Below are 24039 nucleotides of genomic sequence, written 5' to 3' on the forward strand. Positions count from 1 at the left end.
TTCTATTTTTTCTGGTTCTCTAGCTGCTCCTGAAAAAAACTGTGCTGCCTGTAGTCATTTTGTAGTCCTCATCTCAGCTTAAAGGCTCTTCATGTTTCTTTTATGAACATTCACAGTTTTAAACAAAAACAATGCTCACATTGTAGCTTAAAGGCATCTTTTGTAGCTTAAAGGCATCTTTTTAAGACTATTTAAATAAGCACTATTGTGGGAAACTCAGAGTATTAATGGCTGGACATTCACTTTTATTCAACCTACTTTTATTATATTTAAATTTTATTGTACTGAATCAAATTGAGTCAAATTCATTGACCATTAAGCTCCTTCTTGAAAAATTGGAAATAATATTTTCCACATCTTTTACTTCCCATATCAATCTAACTCTCTGAATTCTAATCTTCCTCTTAAGTGTCATATATTTTCTTGGGTCTGATCTCTCTTTTGCTGTTGTCATTTCTTAAAAGTTTATTTCCTGTCATTACATCTATTCCTTTGGATTCCTAAAAGGGTTCTCAGGTAGCCTGTCTCAATTTTTCTTTCTTTTTTTTTTTTTTTTTTGGTTTTTGGGCCACACTCAGCGATGCTCAGGGGTTAGTTACTCCTGGCTGTCTGCTCAGAAATAGCAACCACCTTTGGTCCTGGATCAGCTGCTTGCAAGGCAAACACCGCTGTGCTATCTCTCCGGGCCCTGTCTCAATTTTTCTGATCAATCTTCTCCAAATCAAGCTGAGAGATGTTGCCACAATGCTGATATTATATGACCTATTTCATAGTCATTTTTATCTGTAGATGGCTTTAGATTCTAGTTGTGGTGTATTTCTCGCCACCATCCCTTACCATTCTCAGCCTTTGGCTCTATTTTTGTAACCTTCCAGAAAACAAGAGGCTTTTCTCCCTGCAGAGATGTCTCATGTTTTGCATACACTTCCCGTTTTCTTTGACAGGACTATCTTCTGTTCTTCACCTGCCTATTATATGCTAATTCTCTCTTCAGTATTCAAGAATCACTTATTTGAAAAGCTTTTATACATTAAAAAATGTGTTCTGCTAGTGTTTGTGTTTTTGTTTCTCCATAGAAATGCTTGTAGTATGGCAATGAGCACATTGTAATGCATATGCCAGGAAGGAACTCATATACTATGACTATGTGCTCTATAGATACATGTTCTGTTGTACTTACACATTGCACTGTAACACTTTTTTTTTTAAACTTAAACGTAGTTTTCTCCCTCACTTGTTAGGATTCTAAAAGATTGGAACCTGGGTTTGATTGGAGGCTAACCTATAGTGCTTGACACAAATATACATATGTCTACAGTTTCCTCTGTTGTCAGTGTTTATAAACCTGGCAGGAATGTCAATGGCCTCTAGAGCAGCAGACAGTGTTCAAGATTCAGAATCTGCTGCCTTTACCCTGAAGGTCTTTCCCTCTAGTGTTGACCTTCCTGGGAAGCTTTGGGATTACATTAAGACTTGCACACATTGTTGTGGATGCAATTTGGGAATTAAAGACCCACTTTTATCTTTAGCTTTCTTAGGTCTTGATGAAGACTTTCACTATTTTTGGTTTTATCCTATTTTCTAGATAAAACCTAAAGTTTCAGAATAGCTCAGTGATTTTTCAATCTTACTGAAGTCCTTGTGTCATTTTCCAAGTTCAAAATCATAGGAATAAGGCCAGCAAATGAAAGCAGAGCAGTCCTGCTTGTCCACAAAGTTTCTTTTACATCGTCCAAGAGATCTCCTTGGAAAGGACTCAGTAAGCCCAAATGTAAAATTATTTGACCAATAATCTCTATATTCTCTTTCAGCTTTCAAATTATTAATGATTTTTAAGTTAGTCTTTGCTTATTTTCAGAATGAGGTACACCAAAGTTAAACTTTCCTTTTTATGGGGCTCCTACCCACAGAGCTGAAAATCTGTTAGAAGATACTTCTATGCATGACCTGACTGTTTTCTTTCAAATAATTACCCTGTATCTAATTATGCTGAGCTAACTATGCCTATTCCATACTGGTTGCTAAATATCCCACTTGATGCTTTCTTGATATTTCCAACATTCATGAATTTAAGTAAGGAAGCATAAATTATTTTTTGGTTTTGTTTGATTTGATTTGATTTTATTCATGAATCCAACAGTGATCAAAGACTACTGACTGTGGCAGGATCTTGCACTGTGCTTGTATTCAGGGAACTAGGCATTGCTAGGGACTGAAACTGGACCTCTTGTGTGCAAAAACTATATATTCCATCTGGTTGATCTCTCTCTGGTCTGAGATTTTTCTCACATTTCTTTTCTTCCTTCCTTCCTTCCTTCCTACCTTCCTTCCTTCCTTCCTTCCTTCCTTCCTTCCTTCCTTGCTTTCTTCCTTCCTTCCTTCCTTCCTTTCTTCCTTCCTTCCTTCCTTCCTTCCTTCCTTCCTTCCTTCCTTCCTTCCTTCCTTCCTTCCTTCCTTCCTTCCTTCCTTCCTTCCTTCCTTGCTTTCTTCCTTCCTTCCTTCCTTCCTTCCTTCCTTCCTTCCTTCCTTCCTTCCTTCCTTCCTTCCTTCCTTCCTTCCTTCCTTCCTTCCTTCCTTCCTTCCTTCCTTCCTTCCTTCCTTCCTTCCTTCCTTCCTTCCTTCCTTCCTTCCTTCCTTCCTTCCTTCCTTTCTTTCTTTCTTTCTTTCTTTCTTTCTTTCTTTCTTTCTTTCTTTCTTTCTTTCTTTCTCTCTCTTTCTTTTTCTTTCAGAGTTACTCCCTTTTTGTGTGAATGCAATTTCTTTTTTCCTTTTTTAATTAATAATTTTATTTAAGCAACATAATTACAAATATGTTTGTAATAGAGTTTCAGTTATGAAAAAAAAGAACATCCCCCTTCACCAGTGCAACATTTCTACCACCAATGCCCCCATCTTCCTCCTCCCTCATCCCCTGCCTCTATTCAAGACTGACATTCTATTTCACTCACTACCATTGTCATAGTTGTCAGTGTAGTTATTTCTCTAACTGAACTCAACACTCTTTGTGGCAAGACAGAATTCTTTCCTGTTCTTCCTTTTTAAGCTTTCTTCCTCCCTTTCTCCTTGCTTTCCTCCTCTCTATCTTTATTTACTTTTTCAAACTCATTTATTTGTCCACCTTTTTTTTAGTTTTTTGTGTCACACCCAGTGATGCTCAGGAGTTACCCCTGGCTATGCACTCAGAAATGGCGCCTGGCTTGTGGGACCATATGGGATGCTGCAGGATCGAACTGTGGTCCCTCCTAGGCTAGCGCTAGATGCCTTACCACTTGCACCATTACTCCAGCCCCCTTTTCACCTTTTTTAAGGCCTCAAAAATTTAAATTAGAAACCAGTTGTTCAATTGCAGTTTTAGCCTTATTATCTACCAATTTCTCACTTTAAATTAGTACATTTCAAAAAGGGTTTTCTATTTGGACTTTAGTCCTTAAAGAAAAATGAATTGCCACAGAATTTGCTTAAAAAATTGAAAAGAAAACATATTTGATGCTTATTAAGCATTATTCTTTTATAATATTTTTCTTTTAATTGAAACGTGTAATTACAAAGTTATACATAATTGAGTTTTAGTCTTAAAACTAAAACCTACTAAAACTAAAAACTAGACTACCCTTTACCCATGAACTATTTCCACACCAATGACTTTAGTTTTCCTCTCACCACCTGACTCTGGGGCATTTACCCCACCCTCCATTTTTTAGCAGTTGAATTTCTTCTTTTTAGATGATGTTAATGCTATTGTTAGTGGAGGGGCACTGTGCATATCACATTGTCTCTGTCCTACACCCAGTTATTGTTCAGAGTGATCATCTTCAACTATCCTTGTCATAGTGGTCTCTTCTCTGCTCTAACTTCCCTGTTCCACTATTTGTAGCAAGTTTCCTACCATTGACTGGCCATCCTAGTCCTCCTTTCTATTGTCTTAGATATTATTATTACACTATCTTTTATTTTTCTCATATATTTTAAGTGAGTGATTATTCTATGTCTATCCCTCTTTCTCTGATTCATTTCACTCAGCATAATACTATCCGTACAACGATGTATGAGTAAATACATTACTTCATTTTTACAAATAGCTGCATAGTATTTATGTGTATATGTACCATGATTTCTATAGCTTTTTTTCTGTTCTTGAGCACTTGGGTTGTTTACACCAGAGTTTATCAACCACTGTGCCGTGGCACACTAGTGTGCCGTGAGATATTGTCTGGTGTGCCATGGGAAAAATCCCAATTTCATCCATAGCATGTGGCTTCAACTCACAAATAGACCAATCATTAGATTTTTTTCATAATAAAGTAATTATAAAATAATTTCTTTGTTTATTTGATTGCTTTAGTCAATATAGGCACAGAGTTATCTTTTTTTAAGATTTTCTAATGGTGGTGTGCCTCATGATTTTTTTTTTTAAATGAAAAAAGTGTGCCTTTGCACAAAAAGATTGGGAAACACTGGTTTACAGACCTGGCTATTATAAAGAGTGCTGTGATAAACTTAAGAGTGCAGAAGGCTTTTGTGTATAGTGTTTTAATGTTCCTATGGTTTATGCCTAGGAGTGATGTTGCTGGATTATAAGGGAGATTAATTTCTAGTTCTTTGAGGTACATTCATGTTGTTTTCCAAAAGGGCTGAACTAGGTATTCCCATCAGCAGTGAATGAGAGTACTTTTCTCCCTGCATCCAAACCAGCAATGGCTGGTTTGTTGTTGTTGTTGTTGTTGTTGTTGTTGTTGTTGTTGTTTTTGCTGTTGCTTTTGGTAATGTGTGCCCAGTATCTGTGGTGTGAGATAATACCTCATTATTGTTTTGATTTACATCTCCCTTATAATTAGTGATGTGGTACTTTGTGTGTGTGTGTGTGTGTGTGTGTGTGTGTGTACTTTTCGCTATCCGTATTTATTTTTTTGAGAAAATGCCTGTTCATTTCTTCTTCCCATTTTTGATTGGGGTTAGATGATTTTTTTTTTCTTGCTGAGTTCTATTGGTGCTTCTATATAGTAGAATTAACCTCTTATCAGTTGGTATTTGGGTGAATAGTTTCTCTCATTTTGTGGTAGTTTTGTATCCTAGTCACCATTACTTTGAGATGCAGAAGCTTTTCAGTTTAATGTAGTCCTATTTATCTATTTTATCTTTCACTCTCTTGGCCAGTGGTGTTTCCTCCTTGAAGATGCCTTTGACTTCCATGTCATGGAGTGTTCTAGCTGCATTTTCTTCTATGTACCTTATGATTTCAAGCCTGATATCAAGGTATTATACATATTTTATTTGACTTTTGTGCTTAGTATTTGAAATGTGAGTTTACTTTTTTTGAGTGTAGCTGACCAGTTTTCCCAACACCACTTATTAAAGAGAATTTCCTTGTTCCACTTTGTATTTGTTGCCCCTATATCAAAGATTGATTGCATACCTGTGGACCCTTCTCAGAATAATCAAGTCTATTCTATTGCTTTGAGTGTCTGTTGTTATTCCATACCGTGCAGTTTAATGTTTAATTACTGCTTTATAGTACAGTATAATGTTGGAGAAAGTGATTCCTCACACTTTCTTTTTTCTAAGGATTGTTTTAGGTATTTGTGGACACTTATTGTTTCATACAAATTTCAGGAGTGTTTGATCCACTTTTTTGAAAGATGTTATGGGTATTCTTATAAGGATCACATTCCATCTGTATAATGCTTTAAGAAGTATTGCCATTTAATGATGTTAATCTTTCCAGTCCATAGCAATTTACATATTTTTTCTTGTGTCCTCTTTTCTTAAAGCAGTGCTTTGTAGTTTTATTCTAGTCTGCCACTTTATTATACAAGTCTATTGTTTGTAGACATTTTTTTGGTAGTCTTTAGGATTTTCTAGATAGCATATTATGTCATCTGCAAACAGTGAGAGCCTGACTTCTTCCTTTTTTATGTGGATGCCCTTGAGGTATGTTTCCTGCCAAATTGCTATAGCAAGTACTTTCCGTACTATATTGAATAGAAGTGGTAAGAGGGAACAATCTTGTTTCATGCCAGATCTTAGGAAAAAAGCTTTCAGTTTTTCCCATTGAATATAATGCTTGTCATAGGCTTTTGGTAAGTAGCTTTGACCATATTGAGGAAAGTTCCTTCAATTCCCATATTATTTTATTACATATTATATTATTTAAATTATATATACTTATTATATATTATTAAATTTATATTATATAAATTATATATAATTATTATTAGAATTTTTATTATAAATGGGTACTAGAACTTGTCAAATGCTTTCTTTGCATCTATTGATTTATTTAATCATATGATTTTTGTTTTTTCTTTTTTTTGGGGGGCTTTTGGGCCACACCCGGTAACGCTCAGGGGTTACTCCTGGCTATGTGCTCAGAAGTTGCTCCTGGCTTGGGGGACCATATGGGACACGGGGGGATCGAACCGCGGTCCTTCCAAGGCTAGTGCAGGCAAGGCAGGCACCTTACCTTTAGCGCCACCGCCCGGCCCCTGTTTTTTCTTTTATTGTATATTATATTGGTTGACTTGCATATGTTAAGTCAACCTTATACCCCTGTGATGAATTCTACTTGGTCATAGTGTGTAATCTTCTTGATGAGTTGTGAATTATATTTTCTAGCATTTTGTTGAGGAACTCTATAACTGGATTCACTAAGGATATCAGTCTGTAATTCTCTGTTTTTGTGCTCTTTCTCTCTGTTTTTGTTATTAGGATGATGTAGTTTCATTGAAACTATTTGGGAGTGTTTCTGTTTCTTCAATTTCCTGGACCTGAAAAGAATTGGCAGTGGTTCTTTTTAAAGCTTTGAAAAAATTCACGATTGAATCCATCAGGTCATACTTAATACTTAATAAATACTTTTTGCTGCATCTGATAATTCTTGTCTTTATTTTTATTTGTTTCCAAAAATTTTTTGGTTTCCTCCTTGATTTCATCTCCGACTCACTGGTTGTTCAGTTGTGAGCTGTTTAATTTCCAGGTTTTAAGGTCTGTTTGTAATTCACCTCTATTTCAGTGCACAATGGTCTGAGAAGATAGTTGAAGTGATTTATGTAGTCTTGATTTTATGGAGGTATGTTTTATGGCAAAGTACGTGGTTTATCTTGGAGAATGTCCCATGTGCACTAGAGAAGAATGTATATTCAGCTTTCTGGGGATGAAAAACTCTATATATGTCTACTTAAGCTACCTATTTATTTTTCTTCTTTCAAAACCAGTATATCCTTATTAAGTTTTAGTCTGGACAGAAGTTTTGAAGTCTCCCACTACTGTTGTGTTACTGCTGATGTATATCTTCAAGTCTATTAGCATTTGTTTCATTTTTCATGCACCTCATTAGGTATATATTTGTGAGTAAGAATTTCTCTTATGAAAATAAATCCTTTATATGAATGCTAAGTAATTACTTTTTAAAAGTTAATATCTTTATTATTTAAGCACTATTAAGTAATTACTTTTATTAGTAATTTTTGTTACTTTTGTTACTGTAGATAACAATATGTAAAACATGTTAAGTTACTTCAACATATAAACATATACACTATCTGGGGCTGGAGCAATAGTAGAGAGAGTAGGACATTTGCCTTGCATGAGGCTGATCTAATTTCCATCCCCAGCATCCCATCCTGAGCTCACTAGAAATAATTCCAGAGTGCACAGACCACTGAGCACTGCTTGGTATGACCCCCAAACAAGTAAAAAACATAGCTGTCAGAAAAAAGTGGTCAGAGGAAATTATCTGATTCTTTTATGTTGCTTCTCAGGGGCAATGTTTATTTATGTATGCATTTATTTATTTATTTATTTTGCTGGTATATAAGTCTGAACAATCAAACCTGAATAACAGAAAGATAAACATTTTAAGCAATAGATTTTTAATAATAATAGCATACACTTTTATTTATTTATTTATTTAATTCTTTTAGGATTTTTTTTTTATTTAAAGCATTGTGATTTACTAAGGTTTTAGACTTCCATGTTTCAGCACCAACCACATCACCAGTGTTTACCTCCCTCCACCAATGTTCCCAGAGTCCATTATACATATCTCCCTTTCTTGGTTTGCTATCATAACAGGCATCTTTTTAAATTTGGTTGTTTGAGTCTCATGATTTTAGTGTTGACTCCTTAGTTGAATGGGAAGATAGCATGTTAAATGAAGCAAGCCAAAAATGTAGGAATTTTGTAGGGTGATATAACTTAAATGTGGCATTTAGAATAACCTCATGAGGAAATGCAATGGTTTAAATGGGAGTTACCTAGATCACGTTGGACTTCAGAGTATAGTGAAGAAAAGTAAAGAAATAGAGTGGAGGAGGAGAAAGACAGATGTTAAATAGTGAGGAACAGGTGACAAGGTGATTCAGGTATATTGGTGGTATTAAGAAAGGACAGAACTTTAGTTGCCACTTGGTAGCATGTACTATAAATACACATATATCTGAGAGCAGAAAGATAGTTCAGCAGGTAGGGCACTTTCCTGGCATATGACTGATGCTAGTTTGATTCTCTGAGTACCACAAGGAGTGATTCTTAATCACAGAGCCAGAAGTTAATCCTGAATATATACTGATGTGGCCTGCAAAATATTGTTGAACTTTGCACAGTGTGGATTGAAAAAGTGAATAATTTGCACAGATTCTTTACCTTAGTTCCTTGATATTTCATAGTAGAAGGGTTAAATGGTTTAATCTACCTTAATAGTTAAAGGAAATTGACCATCTACTGGTTATGTTTTGAATACATATTTATTTTGAATGTAAATTATTATTAATTTTGATATTATGGTCGAAACTTGTGTTCAAATATTTGTGCAGATCATCAGTGGTATCCAGTTGCCTCCCAGTAATTATTCATCAACCAACAAAGCTGATGTAACCGTGATTATAGAAATTTTTGGTGTTCCATATGATCAAGTGAAACAACAGACTCATGTAATTAAAAGAAATGGTGAGCTCCTTATCAATTTTATGTTATCTCCACCTCTTGTTGGAAGACTTAAAATTATATGCTGAGTCTTTATACATAATTATTTATGAGATAAAACTGTGGGTTTGTTTGTTTGGTTTTGGGTCACACCCAGCGATGCTCAGGGGTTACTCCTGGTTATCTGCTCAGAAATAGCTCCTGGCAGGCACAGGGGACCATATGGGACACCAGGATTTGAACCAACCACCTTAGGTCCTGGATGGGCTGCTTGCAAGGCAAACAAACACCGCTGTGTTATCTCTCCAGCCCCCAAAACTGTGGTGGTTTATGCAGCAAAATTGCTAATAATTTAGTGAGTTATTTTATATATTTTCAGAATCATAGATAGAAAAATTTACCTGACCTGTCAAACTACTACTTTTCACCTTTACCAATTCTTATATTTTTACTCTTAGAATTGAGAAATTTTTGACGGCTGCAAATATAGTTAGCCTATCTGTAAGGAATTTGGAATTATTCTTTTTTGTTTTTGTTTTTGGGCCACACCCATTTAATGCTCAGGGGTTACTCCTGGCTATGCACTCAGAAATCGCTCCTGGCTGGAGGGGACCATATGGGATGCTGGGGGATCGAACCACAGTCTGTGCTACTCTAACGCTTGCAAGGTAGACACCTTACCTCTAGCACCACCTCTCTGGCCCCATGTTTATTCTGATAGCGTGTTACATATTTTTACCTTGTTATTCAAATTATTTTAGATCACAGGTTTGTGGCTTCTGATTAAGATTAAGGATGCCACAGAAACATACTTATGTAACGTTTGGATTCATAATTCAGTTATTTTTGCCAGAAGAGAAATGCCAGATGGAAGAAATTACTTGGGTTGGATTTTTTCAGTGCTCCAACAGCCCACAATGCCTTGAATTTATATAGTGCAAAATTAGCATTATCAATTCTTTGAGTTTGAAATTATTATGAAAATTGGAAAATAACAGGATTTTTTTGATTGACTTTTAGATTAAACTTTCTGGTCTTTAAGTGGGAAAGATTGGAGAGGATATTCCCCAAACATGCTAAATCTTACTGCTTAATGTGGAAGTATGCCTAACTAATGTGCACTGCACAGTTTTGTTTTAATTTCCAGCTGGAAATAATTTCCAAGTGTGGCCAGCCTACTGTTTGCTCTACTACTTACTCTCCATTTGTGACCCCTGAGTGCAAAAGGCAGGTACTGGAGAAAAGACTTAGGATATATTTGTCACCTCATTCTTTATGATTCTTGGGAAGAGAGGCTGCCTTCCCATTGGTAGGTAACATGATATCAGTGGGAAAGGATATTGTATTTTCACTGGTAATATAATACCAGTAACATTTGTATTAATGGTAAGGGATATTGTTTTTCCTGTTATCAAAAGAATGAATAGACTACCTAATTTGATGTTGCTTAGAGTTGAAGGCATATTATGATTGTAATTATGAAGATATAATAACTTCTGGTATTAGGAAGTTTATAGCAAATTATTTATGTTACTCTCCATCTACCACTTGATTTTTCCTATCAACCTGCATTGTGTTGTTCTTACAGTTCATGACTCTAACATCCAAAAGAATTTTGATTACTTCCTTAGGTTATAGGAAACTATCTCTTAAGGCAATTCCAACTCATCAAACATTAATGAACTCTAAAAAATTTTAAAATTTTATGTTAACCATGCATCAAAATGGATTAAAGACCTTGAAATCATGCCTGAAACTGTAAAGTATATAGAAGAAAACAGAAAAAACAATCCAAGACATTGATAATAAAGGCATCTTCAAATAGGAAACATCACTGTCCAATAAGTGGAAGCAGAGATAAACAAATGGGACATTAAACTGAGAAACTCCTGCACTTCAAAGGAGTGAAGTGACTAGGATAAAAAGGTCACACACAGAATGGGAGAAACTAATCACCCAATACCTATCAGATAAGGGACTAATATTTAAAATATGCAAGGTACTGACAGAACTTAACAAGGAAAAAATCTTACTCCATCAAACACTGGGGAGAAGAAATGAACAGACATTACCTCAAGGAAGAAATAGATGGCCAAAAGGCACATGAAAAAATGTTCCACATCACTAGATGCAAATCAAAACAACAAGGTTTGGCACACATCACAAAGAAAAGAACAATCAGTGCTGGCAGGAATGTGGGGAGAAAGGAACTCTGATTCACTGCTGGTGGGAGTGCTAGTTGAGCCTTTCTAGAAAACAATATGTATATTCCTTAAAAAAACTGGACTTTATGGGGCCAGAGCAGTGGCGCAAACGGTAAGGCATCGCTTTGCCCACGCTAGCCTAGGAAGGACTGCGGTTGACATCCCATATGGCTCCCCAAACCAAGAGCAATTTCTGAGCATATAGCCAAGAGTAACCCCTGGGCGTCACCGGTGTGGCCTCAAAACATAAACAAATAAAAAACCTGGACTTTCAGTGCCCGTATGTTCCAATATTACCACTTCTATGGATATACCCTAGGTCACAGGGGTGGCGAACAAGTTAGACACAAAGAGCCATAATTTTAATCTGTGAGAGTCAGAGAGCCAAACCACGCAGTGACCTGCCAAAACAGACAAACACACAAAAGCATATAATTTTAACAATAATATATTAAACACATATTGCATTTTGCCATTTTGAGTGAGGGTAAAAATCCTGTTCGCCACCCCTGCCCTAGGACCACAAAAACTCAATACAATAATGCCCTTTACACTCCTTTGTTCATAGCAGCACTTTTTTATAATAGCGAAAATCTGGAAACAACCCAAATGCTTGACAACAAAATGAGTGGTTAAAGAAAATGTGGTATATCTACACAAAAATACACAGCCATTAGGAAATATTAAAATTTTCTTGTACATGAATGGATATGGAGAATATTATGTTGAGTAAAATAAGTCAAAGGTAGAGTTATACACAAAATAATTTCACTCATCTATGAAATTAAAAAAAAGAGAGTATAGTAATAATAGCCAGAGACGAAAGATATGAGGGCTAGAAAGATCAGTCCATGATATAAAGCTTACTACAAAGAGTGGTAAGTATAGTTAGAAAAACAACTTCACTGTCAATTACATGAGAATGATAGAGAAATACAATGCCTGTCTCAAAGACAGACATGGGATGGAAGAGGAGGGAAATAAGGGTCATTCATGGTGGGAAAGTTCCATTGGTGCAGAGGGGTGTGTATTTTATGGTTGAAACCCTATTACAAACATTTAGTAAAAATGGTGCCTAAATAGAAAAATTATCATTTGAAATTTTGTATTAATTTTAAAAATAATATAAAATACTTATTTGATAAATATGTTATATATAATGGTTCTGTATTGGATCATGTCAATCTATAAAGGAGATGAGATATGAATTAAACTGTAATACTGGAGAGATATCAATGTTCTAACATACTGATGCCAACACCTACTACTACCAGTGTTTCACATTTGACCCTGGTTTAAGACATTACAGGGCTGGTGTCAATGTCTAAGTAAATATCATGGAAAGTACAAATTTAGAAGTGATTCTTGGAAAAATAAGTAGGGTTATTTTTTTTTAATATTGGAGTAAGTACATGTAGGATAAAGAAAGCAATATGAAAACAGTTATGGAGGAAGTGAAATTTAAGTATAGAAGTTCAGTTTAATCTAGGGAAAGTCAAGAAGTCCAAGATGAGGGAAATCAGGGTTCTTAAAAAAACTGAAAATAAATGAAAAAGTGTGTAAAGAATGGTTATGGAAAGTCATGAAAGACACAATAAGTTATCTTTATTTTCTGACAGTTCAGAAAATATGATCCTTATTTACTGGGGATGGAGTAATAACACAGCGGTTGGGTATTTGCCTTGCACGTGGCAATGCTGGTTTGATCCCTGGCATTCCATATATTCCCCCGAGCCTGCCAGGAACAAATTCTGAGCCTAGAGCCAGGAGTAATCCCTGAATATCATAGTTTGTGGCCCCTAAATAACAAAAACAAAGCATAAAAATTAAAACAAAAATAAGAACCTTTCTTCTGGGGAAAAAAAGAAAGTTAAATAGATTATAATCTTAGAGCTGAGTCCAAGAGATTTTTGTTTAATAAGTCAGATAATTAGTAGTTTATGAAAGGGAGATGAAAAATATGACAGCCAAGAAAACTCCATGATAAAATACTGTAGATTCGGGTAATAAAGAAGAGTTGTTTTATCAGAAAAGTAATGGAGGGTGTGTAGAAAGAATAGGAGTAAACCTTTAGAAAGCTGGATATGAAGAATTTTAATTTGGTTTAGCTACAAGCGTACTGGTGGCATGATGAAAGACATTAAAAGTCTCAGAGGAAAATATATTTGGATAAGGTGTAGAGTTTATGTGTTTTCTTTTGTTTGGAGGTTGCTACCAATAGTGCTTGAATTGGGGTCAGCTACATGCAAGGCAAGTTCCTTAACCCCTGCTCTAAGGCAGAGTAGACATTTTTCAGTTTTGTTTCTGCTAGGCAAAATATACTTCTAACTATCCAGTTTTGTCTACCGATTTCTTCTTTCTTTTCTTGCCTTTTCACCTTGACTAAATGGTAAGATTTTAATATATTTTTACATGATTGCATATGGTGTGTGTTTGTAAGAGAGAGAGTTAAAAGAAGAGAAAATAGAATTAGTGGTGGAAGAATAAATCTATATAACAATTTTGTGTAGATATTTTTATTTTGCAATTATTTTGAACTCTCCCTATTCTCTTTTCTCTTCTAAGGACAATGCTTCTTAATATTATCATGGGCAAAGACTAAATTATAAATTAATGTAAATATACCCACAGAATCACCATAAAAAGTAAAGATAAAATTAGTCATAAAGTCTTCAATGCTTCCAGTTCTTCAAAAAATAAAAACTATTGGCATAGTCCTGTGGCATTGCATTTGTACATAAAAACAATATATTTCTCAATTTTTTCTGTATATGTAAATATGTATGTGAATGCTTTGGATTACATTATATATGATATGTATATGAATTGATTAATTTCATTAAATTTTGCTTAAATGGTTGATAATTTGGGTCATATTCTTTGGGTTTTTTATTTGGCAGGAGATGAGTTATTTGGAATAATCTGTTTCACTAGAGACCTAAATTGCTCATCAACTTTCAGCTTTAAAATGAACACTATTCAAAAGAAAGATCAAAAGCTGGCTTCAACAGCCCTAATTATCTAGCTTTCAATCCAACAACTATCTAAGGAGCTTTTCTAGTAATAGGACCTGGCATAAAAAAAGGATGTTACTTAACTTCTTCATGTCTCAGTTTATTTGTTAATGAAACGTCTTAATACAGAAGCCATATTGCTTAATGATTAAATGTTTCTGTACTGAAATCAGACTCCATTTGTTTGGATTTACTACTTTGCAATTAGTGATTGTGTGTGTATAAAACCTGTAGAAAGTTTTGTTCTATCTTTGTGGCTCAGTTTGCTTATTTGTCAGTGGGGATAGTTAGTAATAATTCTCATAGGAATTTATGAGGATTAAATAAGAATATTTACTTCATTTTTTAGAACATTGTCTAGCAATACCAAAAACCCAACAATTATGGTTATTCAATATACTATCTCATTGAATGCATTAAAAATTTAATTTTTCTAAAAGACATGCTGTTATTATTATTTAAGAAATATTTAATAACGTATATATATTCCTCTCTAGAGGTAGTGACTATAACTCTTTGAACATATTTATTTCTTTGTATTTCAGCTTTTAATCCAAAATGGAATGAAACATTCACATTCATTATTGCGGTGCCAGAACTGGCTCTGATCCGTTTTGTTGTTGAAAGCCAAGGTTTATTAGCTGGAAATGAATTTCTTGGGCAGTATACTTTACCAGTTCTATGCATGAATAGAGGTAATATTCATGAGTAAGTGTGATAGCATTTAACTATAATATATACCTATATTTAACTTTACAAAAGTTAGATATAACTAAATTTCATCAGAGACACACTTTGATAGATCAGTTAGTTCTACTACTGACAAGTTGGATGGAAGGAAATTTTATATGGACACACATTTGCTCCCTAAAATTCCGGCAGTGTGTTCTTCTATTGAAGATGGGGTTGGTAAAAGATTTATAGGAAGATGAATCAGATACACTTGGCAAATATGGGCATTTCTTTACATAGAAAGCTATCGTGTTTTAGTTACAGTTATGAATAATAATGACTATCTTCCATAAATAAATGGACAGATTCAGAGAGAAGGAAGCAGAGGCTCATTTCTCCTATCTGAGGATACTTCTTAGAGGAGCCCAAGACTATCAACTCTATAGGCCACTTTATCTTGCAGGCAGCTTGAAGGCTGAATCACACCATGCTCCAGATGTTTTGTCTCTGCACTGTTGGCTTTGTCAACACCAACTGACATGTTTCTGGAGGGTGATGACTAATTTTAGAGCACACTACACTGCAGGAAAAACATGAACAGGCTCCATGTTTGGAAGTAGGAAGCAAAAGTAGTTCACAATATTTAAGTATTCATCATTTTATTTGATTAATAAAAATTTAACACACCAAGTGGAATATAATTATTCCGTGATAGCATAGCCAGGAGTAACCCCTGAGTGTTACCAGGTATGGCCCAAAAACCAAGAAAAAAAAAGAAGCACTATTATTGGGAAGTTCTTACCTCTATTTAACTCATTGAATCTTATTCCTTTGGCAGGTTATCGTCGTGTTCCCCTCTACTCCAAAACGGGTGAAACTCTTGAGCCTTCCTCACTTTTTATTTATGTTTGGTACATCAGATAGCAGCTAATAGTTCCTGACATACCATCACAATAAAATAGTCTAAACAACTATCTATGTATTTTTCTCTTTTATTTTGGTAAATAGAAATTAAAATAATTATTTACAAAAGCATAAACATTGAGAACTTTTTTAAAAATAAAATAGTTATTTTTGTCAGGAAAAAATTCTCTGCCCTTCTGCTGGCTAGGCAATGCTTCCAACTGGTTTGCATAATTTTAAATTGGTACTATTTAAGAGCTTTTAAAATAATGTTTGCTTATAAAAGACATGTTGGCAAATATTTAACACTAAGAAAGAAATGTGACATTTCAAAGAATTGGAACTCCTTTGTATCCATTATTGCATATTATTATACAAAGAAATTCTCAGGTACTTGGTACCCCATTATATATTTTTAAAATAATTTTTATTGTGATCAATGTGAATTATAAGTCTTTCACAGTAATATTTAACGTACATAGTGACATTGAATCAGGGTATTCCCACTACCAGATAGAGTCTTTCATTATGTTTCCAGAAGATCTGCTCAGTTGTCTCAGTCAGACCTTTGGAATTAGCGATCTTGGTTGTTGTACAGATCATAGGCCAAGGCCTAGACTAGGGTCTTTTTTATTGGTCCCAGGGTAAGTTCTTCTCAGTCAAGGTTGTCACAGTCAGTCTTCTGTAGATAGAAAATTTGGCTTTTGTACAAATCAAAGGATGACATGTCTTCTGATTTCATTTTATCGTTAGGAGTTGAGGTAAGACAACCTGCTCTTAGATCAAGTTGTTGCTATTTCCTCATTGTCAAGATGTCATATCAAAAACCGGCAAATGTTGGTGTCAGAGCAGTATTAAGAATGTCCCAGAGGGAGGGTACCCCTTTATATTCTAGAGAATAATTAGCCTCTGAATCTCAGACTATTTCTTAGATAACTTATAATGGATTTAGTACCCTGTAATTACACAGACATTTTATGAGCATATGAAATTAATTTGGATTCAATATATTTACATGCTGTCATCTCTGAATGAATTAAGAAATACATTCAATATATAAACTGTGTCTTGAACATTGTCCGTAGGTCAAAGATGCCTATGGCATTTCTTAATGGATTTATTGAATTTCTTAATGAATTTGTTTCTTAATAATGAATACATTTCTTAATGATGAATAAATTCATTTCATAATGAATTTATTGAATGGATTATTGAATTTCATATAGAATAATTTTCATATCCTAGATGTACCCATTTTTTTTTTTTTTTTTTTGGTTTTTGGGCCACACCCGGTGACGCTCAGGGGTTACTCCTGGCTATGCGCTCAGAAGTCGCTCCTGGCTTGGGGGACCATATGGGACGCCGGGGGATCGAACCGTGGTCCGTCTCCTAGGCTAGCGCAGGTAAGGCAGGCACCTTACCTCGAGCGCCACTGCCCGGCCCCCTGAGATGTACCCATTTTAATTAGAAGAATAAAACAATTTTTTCCTACCCTGTTCTGTTCATAATTTGAATAGCAAAAACTGAATGTGAAAATAGAATACAGTTATGGACAAAGATAGGCCATAAATAACAATATTATTAAATGGAAATAATATTAACCAAATAGGCATATTTTTATTGAGAATTTCAGATTAATTTACCAAGAATGAATATGTGTGGAATACCTTCTATAAATTTCACTCCATCCTACATGTCTCCTCATTATGTCTCATCAATCCTATTAATACTAGATATTATAGCCAAACAAGCCAAACAAAATTTTTAGCTAAGAAATTCAAATACTTAAATAAATAATAGAGCAAATAGTTTGTAGAAATTTACACAGTTGACAGGCATAAATATGATATTCTATCTTATGTCCGAACTTCCTAATTAGCTAGTGCTGGTGTCTTTGGAGTTTTGTTGTTGTTGTTGTTGTTGTTGTTATTGTTGTTGTTTTTCCTGTCACTTTACTGATGGCCATGCTGTTGTTGGAGCTTGATCTGCTATGATGAGATGGAATGGTCTATAGCCAGAGAAGTGGTGAGTAGATCAGTGGCTATTTCACCCAGTGAAATACACCTGAGTTGTGAGGAAAAATGAAGAACACACATTAAAATTTGAAACTGGCAATTTACTTCAAAAGCCAACCCTCCAAATCTTGCTGAATTTTAATACAGCTGAATTAAAGTATGAAAGATGGTTTTCAGTCACTCATAACCTCCTTGTCCCTTATCTCCTTTTAATCTTTGATCTGTAATAAACAAGAGGTCCTTCTTTAAATCTCATTATATCTTTGCTTTCTCAAACATTACTTTTTGCTGTGTTTGAAGATTCCAATTCTTTGTCTCTAGCCTTCATTTTAATTTAAAAAATATTTTAATTGTTTTACCTCTGGTTTAAATTACTATATATATTTAGGAATTTATTTCTTAAGAGACATATTGCAACTCTACACCTATTCTTTGTGTAACCTTATCTGCAAGAAATGTGAGGGGTCTTGGAAAGATTAGATAAGGCCTTTGACTAGAAGGGAAGAGGAGGAATTTTACCTGGATGGAGGTCAGAGGAGAAATGGCTGAATGGAAGCTAAGATGCAGGGCAAGCTAAGAATGGCATGTGCTTAAATAGGTTTATGATATAGGCCACACTTGATAGCCAGGGCAAATAAAAGTGATATTTCCTGATGCCTGTCTCTGGATGAGTTTTCTACCCTCAGCGACCACCGGCTAATGGAGTTGGAGCCACATGGCCTGGGATGGCAGAGAAAGGCCCCTCCATTTCATCCATCTCCATCCACACCATCATTAATTATTTAAACAACAACATATTTATTGTCTATGTGTATAAATTTCAACACACTTACCACTGTTATTCTAGAGCTGTCACAGTCTCAGATTTATCTCTTTGGATGATTCCTCTTCATTACTGAAGGGCCTCAGAACCTCTAACAGTGTTTCTGTGTCACCTCCAATGCACCTTTTCATTTCCTCAGTACATATAACTCCTTATTTGGCATTCTCAGTTTTGAAACTGGGACCAGAGTTTGTCATTGAATGCACTTAAAATATAAAATAACTTAAAATTTTTCTTCTTATCCATTTTCATATTGTAATGAAATAGATTTTTGGATGCTGAATTTGTAACCAATTTGGTACATAAATTTTTCTAATAGTGAAGTCTTTAGTTTTTGTTATAATTATTATCTTATCTAAAATATTTGGTGGTTTCATTTTATTTTTAGTCGGGGTTTTTATTTTTCTTGTAGTCTTGATTAAGACCTCTACTAATCTTTATTTTTTAGCTGTGTTTTTTAAAAATTTTAATATATTTTAAAGTATATTTTGTATTTAAACACAATGGTTACACGGTTGTTTATAATACAGTTTTTTCACAGATAAAGTTGTTTATGAGTGAGTTACAGTCATACAATGTATAACAACCTTCAGCAGTGTGCATTTCCTGCCACTAATATCAACAAGTTCCCTATTACCCTTCTTTTTTTTTTTTTATTTTTTTTTTTTTTAATTTTTTTTTTATTTAAACACCTTGATTACATACATGATTGTGTTTGGGTTTCAGTCATAAAAGGAACACCACCCATCACCAGTGCAACATTCCCATCACCCAAGTCCCAAATCACCCTCCTCCCCACCCAACCCCCGCCTGTACCCTAAACAGGCTCTACATTTCCCTCATACATTCTCAATATTAGGACAGTTCAAAATGTAGTTATTTCTCTAACTAAACTCATCACTCTTTGTGGTGAGCTTCCTGAGGTGAGCTGGAACTTCCAGCTCTTTTCTCTTTTGTGTCTGAAAATTATTATTACAAGGGTGTCTTTCATTTTTCTTAAAACCCATAGATGAGTGAGACCATTCTGCGTTTTTCTCTCTCTCTCTGACTTATTTCACTCAGCATAATAGATTCCATGTACATCCATGTATAGGAAAATTTCATGACTTCATCTCTCCTGACAGCTGCATAATATTCCATTGTGTATATGTACCACAGTTTCTTTAGCCATTCATCTGTTGAAGGGCATCTTGGTTGTTTCCAGAGTCTTGCTATGGTAAATAGAGCTGCAATGAATATAGGTGTAAGGAAGGGGTTTTTGTATTGTATTTTTGTGTTCCTAGGGTATATTCCTAGGAGTGGTATAGCTGGATCAGGATAGGTCCTCAGATCAGTGGAATAGGCTTGAATACTCAGAAAATGTTCCCCAGAGATACAACCATCTAATTTTTGATAAAGGAGCAGGAAATCCTAAATGGAGCAGGGAAAGCCTCTTCAACAAGTGGTGTTGGCACAATTGGATAGCCACTTGCAAAAAATTAAACTTAGACCCCCAGCTAACATCATGTACAAAGGTAAAATCCAAATGGATTAAAGACCTCGATATCAGCCCCAAAACCATAAGATATATAGAACAGCACATAGGCAAAACACTACAGGACATTACAGGCATCTTCAAGGAGGAAACTGCACTCTCCAAGCAAGTGAAAGCAGAGATTAACAGATGGGAATATATTAAGCTGAGAAGCTTCTGCACCTCAAAGGAAATAGTGCCCAGGATACAAGAGCCACCCACTGAGTGGGAGAAACTATTCACCCAATACCCATCAGATAAGGGGCTAATCTCCAAAATATACAAGGCACTGACAGAACTTTACAAGAAAAAAACATCTAACCCCATCAAAAAATGGGGAGAAGAAATGAACAGACACTTTGACAAAGAAGAAATACGCATGGCCAAAAGACACATGAAAAAATGTTCCACATCACTAATCATCAGGGAGATGCAAATCAAAACAACGATGAGATACCACCTCACACCCCAGAGAATGGCACACATCACAAAGAATGAGAATAAACAGTGTTGGCGGGGATGTGGAGAGAAAGGAACTCTTATCCACTGCTGGTGGGAATGCTGTCTAGTTCAACCTTTATGGAACCCTATTACCCTTCTTGAAGCTTTCTTCCTTCCCACTCACCCTCTCTTACTTGCCTCTGGGGCAAGCATTTCACTTCACACTCTTTTCCTCTCTCTCATTCTCTTTTCTTTTGTGACATGTAGTTTGTATTACTGCAAATGAAGTGGTGCCATGAATGTCCTTTTCATATAAGACTTTCTCTAGTAGCACTCTCTATCCATTTTAAATTTTATTTTATCGAAACCATTGTGATTACAAAGTCCATTATAGTTCAATTTCAGATAGACAGTGAATCAGGGCCATTCCCACCACCAGGGTAGACCTCCCTCAATGTTTCAAGAGTACATGATATACACCACCTTTTGCCCCCTAATTTGCCAGTATAATAGGCCCATTTAAATTTAGGTTGTTAAAGATTAGGTCTCTTGATTCTATTGTTGTTGATTTTGACTAGAATATTTAGTTATATACCTTTTTATCTCCACTAATGCACCTGAGACCACTTAGCCCCTAACCACCATCCTTTCTTTTTTTCCTTTACTGCTTAATTTTATAAAAATGCAGAAATATGAGGTAAAGCGAAGTAATCCTTGTCCCAGTGTTCTATGCAAAAGCCAGGAGCCCTACTTAATGGTAAAAAAAGAAAAAATAGGGGGGTGATAGTTTATTTGCATAGGTTCAGCAAAAATTGGGGAAAGAGAAAAAACCTTTTGACCTAAAAACAGAGAGACGCTACCCAGAAAGCATCCTGCCATAAGAACAACTACAGGTTCTGAGCATACTAAGTTGTCTAAGCCCCAAACCTTTCTTCATTGTCCCAGTAAAAGTTCTACTCCATTACAATTGCTACAGTCAGGTTTCTGTAATTAGAGATCTTGTTTTTGGCACAGATCCTATGTCATGGAGCATCTTCTAGTTTCGTCTCACCTGAAAGCAACTTGTTGCTGTTTCCAAGAAATCAGGGTGCTTTGGAGCAACTCTGTGCCAGAGACTTCCCCAATGATGGTGCAAAAAACTTGGCTGGTTCCAAAGATGAGGTCCAAGATTCAGGGGAGAGTGGCCAATGCTAGATCTATTGAAGCCTACCTAAGTCAAGTCCCTGTAACAAATGTTTAGGCTGAAAGGCCACCAGCAATACAAAATTTAGGAGTTCCTATTCGTATTAGATAAAAACTTATTTCTATAAGATTTTTCCATTTATATATGCCTATAAAAAAGAAATAATGTCACATATTACTGGCGCACATGAGGATAAAACTTATAAGCTAAACAGTCCCTATAATTTGCTTCTAACATGAACTCAGAGCCCAAGAGAAACTTATCTACTAGAATTTCCTACAAAGAAGTCCAAAAAAAGAGATAGGGGAAACTACAGCTTTATAATGAAACACATAATAAGAATTATACCTATTAAAGAAATATATTAAAGAAATCTATATTCCCGTTAAGTCTTTTTTTTTTTTTCCTTTGAGGTCTTTTTTTTTTTTTTTCTGGCTTTTGGGCCACACCTGGTGATGCTTACGTTACTCCTGGCTGTGCGCTCAGAAATCGCTCCTGGCTTGGTGGACCATATGGGATGTCGGGGTCCAAATCTTGGTCTGGTAGGTCAGCTGCCTGTAAGGAAAGCACCCTACTGCTGTGCCACTATTCCAGCCCCCCTTTTAAGTCTTTTAAAATTCTCTAGGGGGGATAAAATCCAGAGCACACCTTCAGCCTGTGATGTGGTGTTGTGGAATCTGAAAAAATGGCTCCCAGCAGAGATGTATTAGGAAATGTCCTTGAACTGAGTATCTCTCAAAAGGAAAATCCCTTCTGCAAAATCCAAGATCTCTAATTACAGAGGACTGGCTTTGAGAAGCACGACTGAGCAGAACATTTTCTGGCACCATAAAGAAAGACTATGGGGTTCAACAACAAGTATGTTCAGAGCCTGTAGTTGGTCTCATGACAATATGCTTCAAGGGTGCTGACACCCTGTATTTCTTGGGCCAAGGGAATTTCTAATTTTCCCAATACTTACTATGCCTATGCCAAAACAAAAAAACAAACACAAAACCTTGCTACATCAGCACTCCTATTTTTCTTTTTCTTTTCTGTCTTCTTTGAAATTTATAGCTTCTAGACAGGGGTTTCCACCCATTTCCCCCTCCCCTCCTTTTTAACAGAACCATAGAACATCTTGTTATGCCTCGTATTTCTATGTTTTCCTAAAAATTGAGAAAAAATAGTGGATGGTACCAGGGACAAAGCAGTCTCATGAGCATTGAGTGGAAATAAAAAATGATCAGACCTAAATACACAACCCAAAGTCAACTATAATGTAAGAATCAAGAGACTCAACCTACAACAAGCTGTATATAAAAGGGATCCTATTACACTAGCAGTCCAGGAAGTTAAGGGTGGAGGTATGAGGTGCACACTGGGAATAGTGGAGGCGGGAGGACACACTGGTAAAATTGCTCTAATTCACTGTCATTATGTACCTTAAATATAATTGTGCGGATTTGTAATTCACATTGGTCTCATTAAAAATTATTTAAAAATTTTGAACCCTGTAGCAATCAACATTTCACAACAAAGGGAGGTGGGAGAAAAAGCAAAAGCAAATCAGCAGTAGCAGCAGTGGCAACTTCTTCCTTGGCCAGTCAAGGTGGGCAGGGAAGCTGTTTTTTCACTTTGGAATCTGGCTGGCAGCTGATTGGGGTGGGGGAATATTCCAGTTACTGAAGAGTTTAGAACTGAGTGTAAAAAAGGGTTAAATAGGGAAGAAAAAAAAACAAAACAGGGGTAACGAATGAAAAGATAGAAAAAAATTTGTAAAGTGGTAAGCAGTGGAGGGAAGAAAAGGAAAAGTTACATATAACAGGTGGAAGGACTATAAACAGCATAGACAGACATATACATTACAGAAAAACATTAGACAGACATAGAAGTAGCCAATACATACATTCCCACACACAAATAGATAATAAGGATCTATCCATAGGTTGCAGTTGAAAAAATTGACCATATGGAATGGGTCAGAACACTTAAAAAATATAAAATTGGCAAGTCAGATGGAAAAGTTTTTCATTTACGAGGCAAATCATTATTGGTAAGGGTAAACTTTACTGAAAAAAGGCTTTCTGGATTAGATTGTACATAGAGCACTATTTTTTATAGCTCAAAAACTTATACTCTTTTTTAAAATTAATATCTTTACTTTCAAGTATAGAATGCTAAATAATGGTAATGAGCACTGTAAAAGGGGTCTACACCATGAAGCATCCTATAATGGGTCTTGAAAATCCAGGTTCCTTTTTGAAAGAAAACTGAAATCATGGGCATTATGATATAACAGTGAACTATCTTGATTGAAAATAATTTTCAATAACATATTCAATGAATGAGCACTGTAACAAGTGTCTGGCA

At 35.4% G+C, this 24039-nt stretch overlaps 1 protein-coding gene across 1 annotated transcript in view; it reads left to right on the forward strand.

The window, feature by feature from the left end:
- PLCZ1 (phospholipase C zeta 1) overlaps positions 1–15733 on the forward strand; it is a 56928-nt gene extending 41195 nt beyond the window's left edge. The window contains exons 11-13 of the mRNA XM_049782898.1: positions 8811–8943; positions 14683–14832; positions 15648–15733. Of these exons, the coding sequence (XP_049638855.1) occupies positions 8811–8943; positions 14683–14832; positions 15648–15733 (369 nt within the window). The remainder of the gene's footprint in view (positions 1–8810; positions 8944–14682; positions 14833–15647) is intronic.
- The last annotated feature ends 8306 nt before the right edge of the window (positions 15734–24039 follow it).

This window comes from Suncus etruscus, chromosome 11 (assembly GCF_024139225.1).
Source record: "Suncus etruscus isolate mSunEtr1 chromosome 11, mSunEtr1.pri.cur, whole genome shotgun sequence".
In the NCBI taxonomy this organism is placed as follows: domain Eukaryota; kingdom Metazoa; phylum Chordata; class Mammalia; order Eulipotyphla; family Soricidae; genus Suncus; species Suncus etruscus.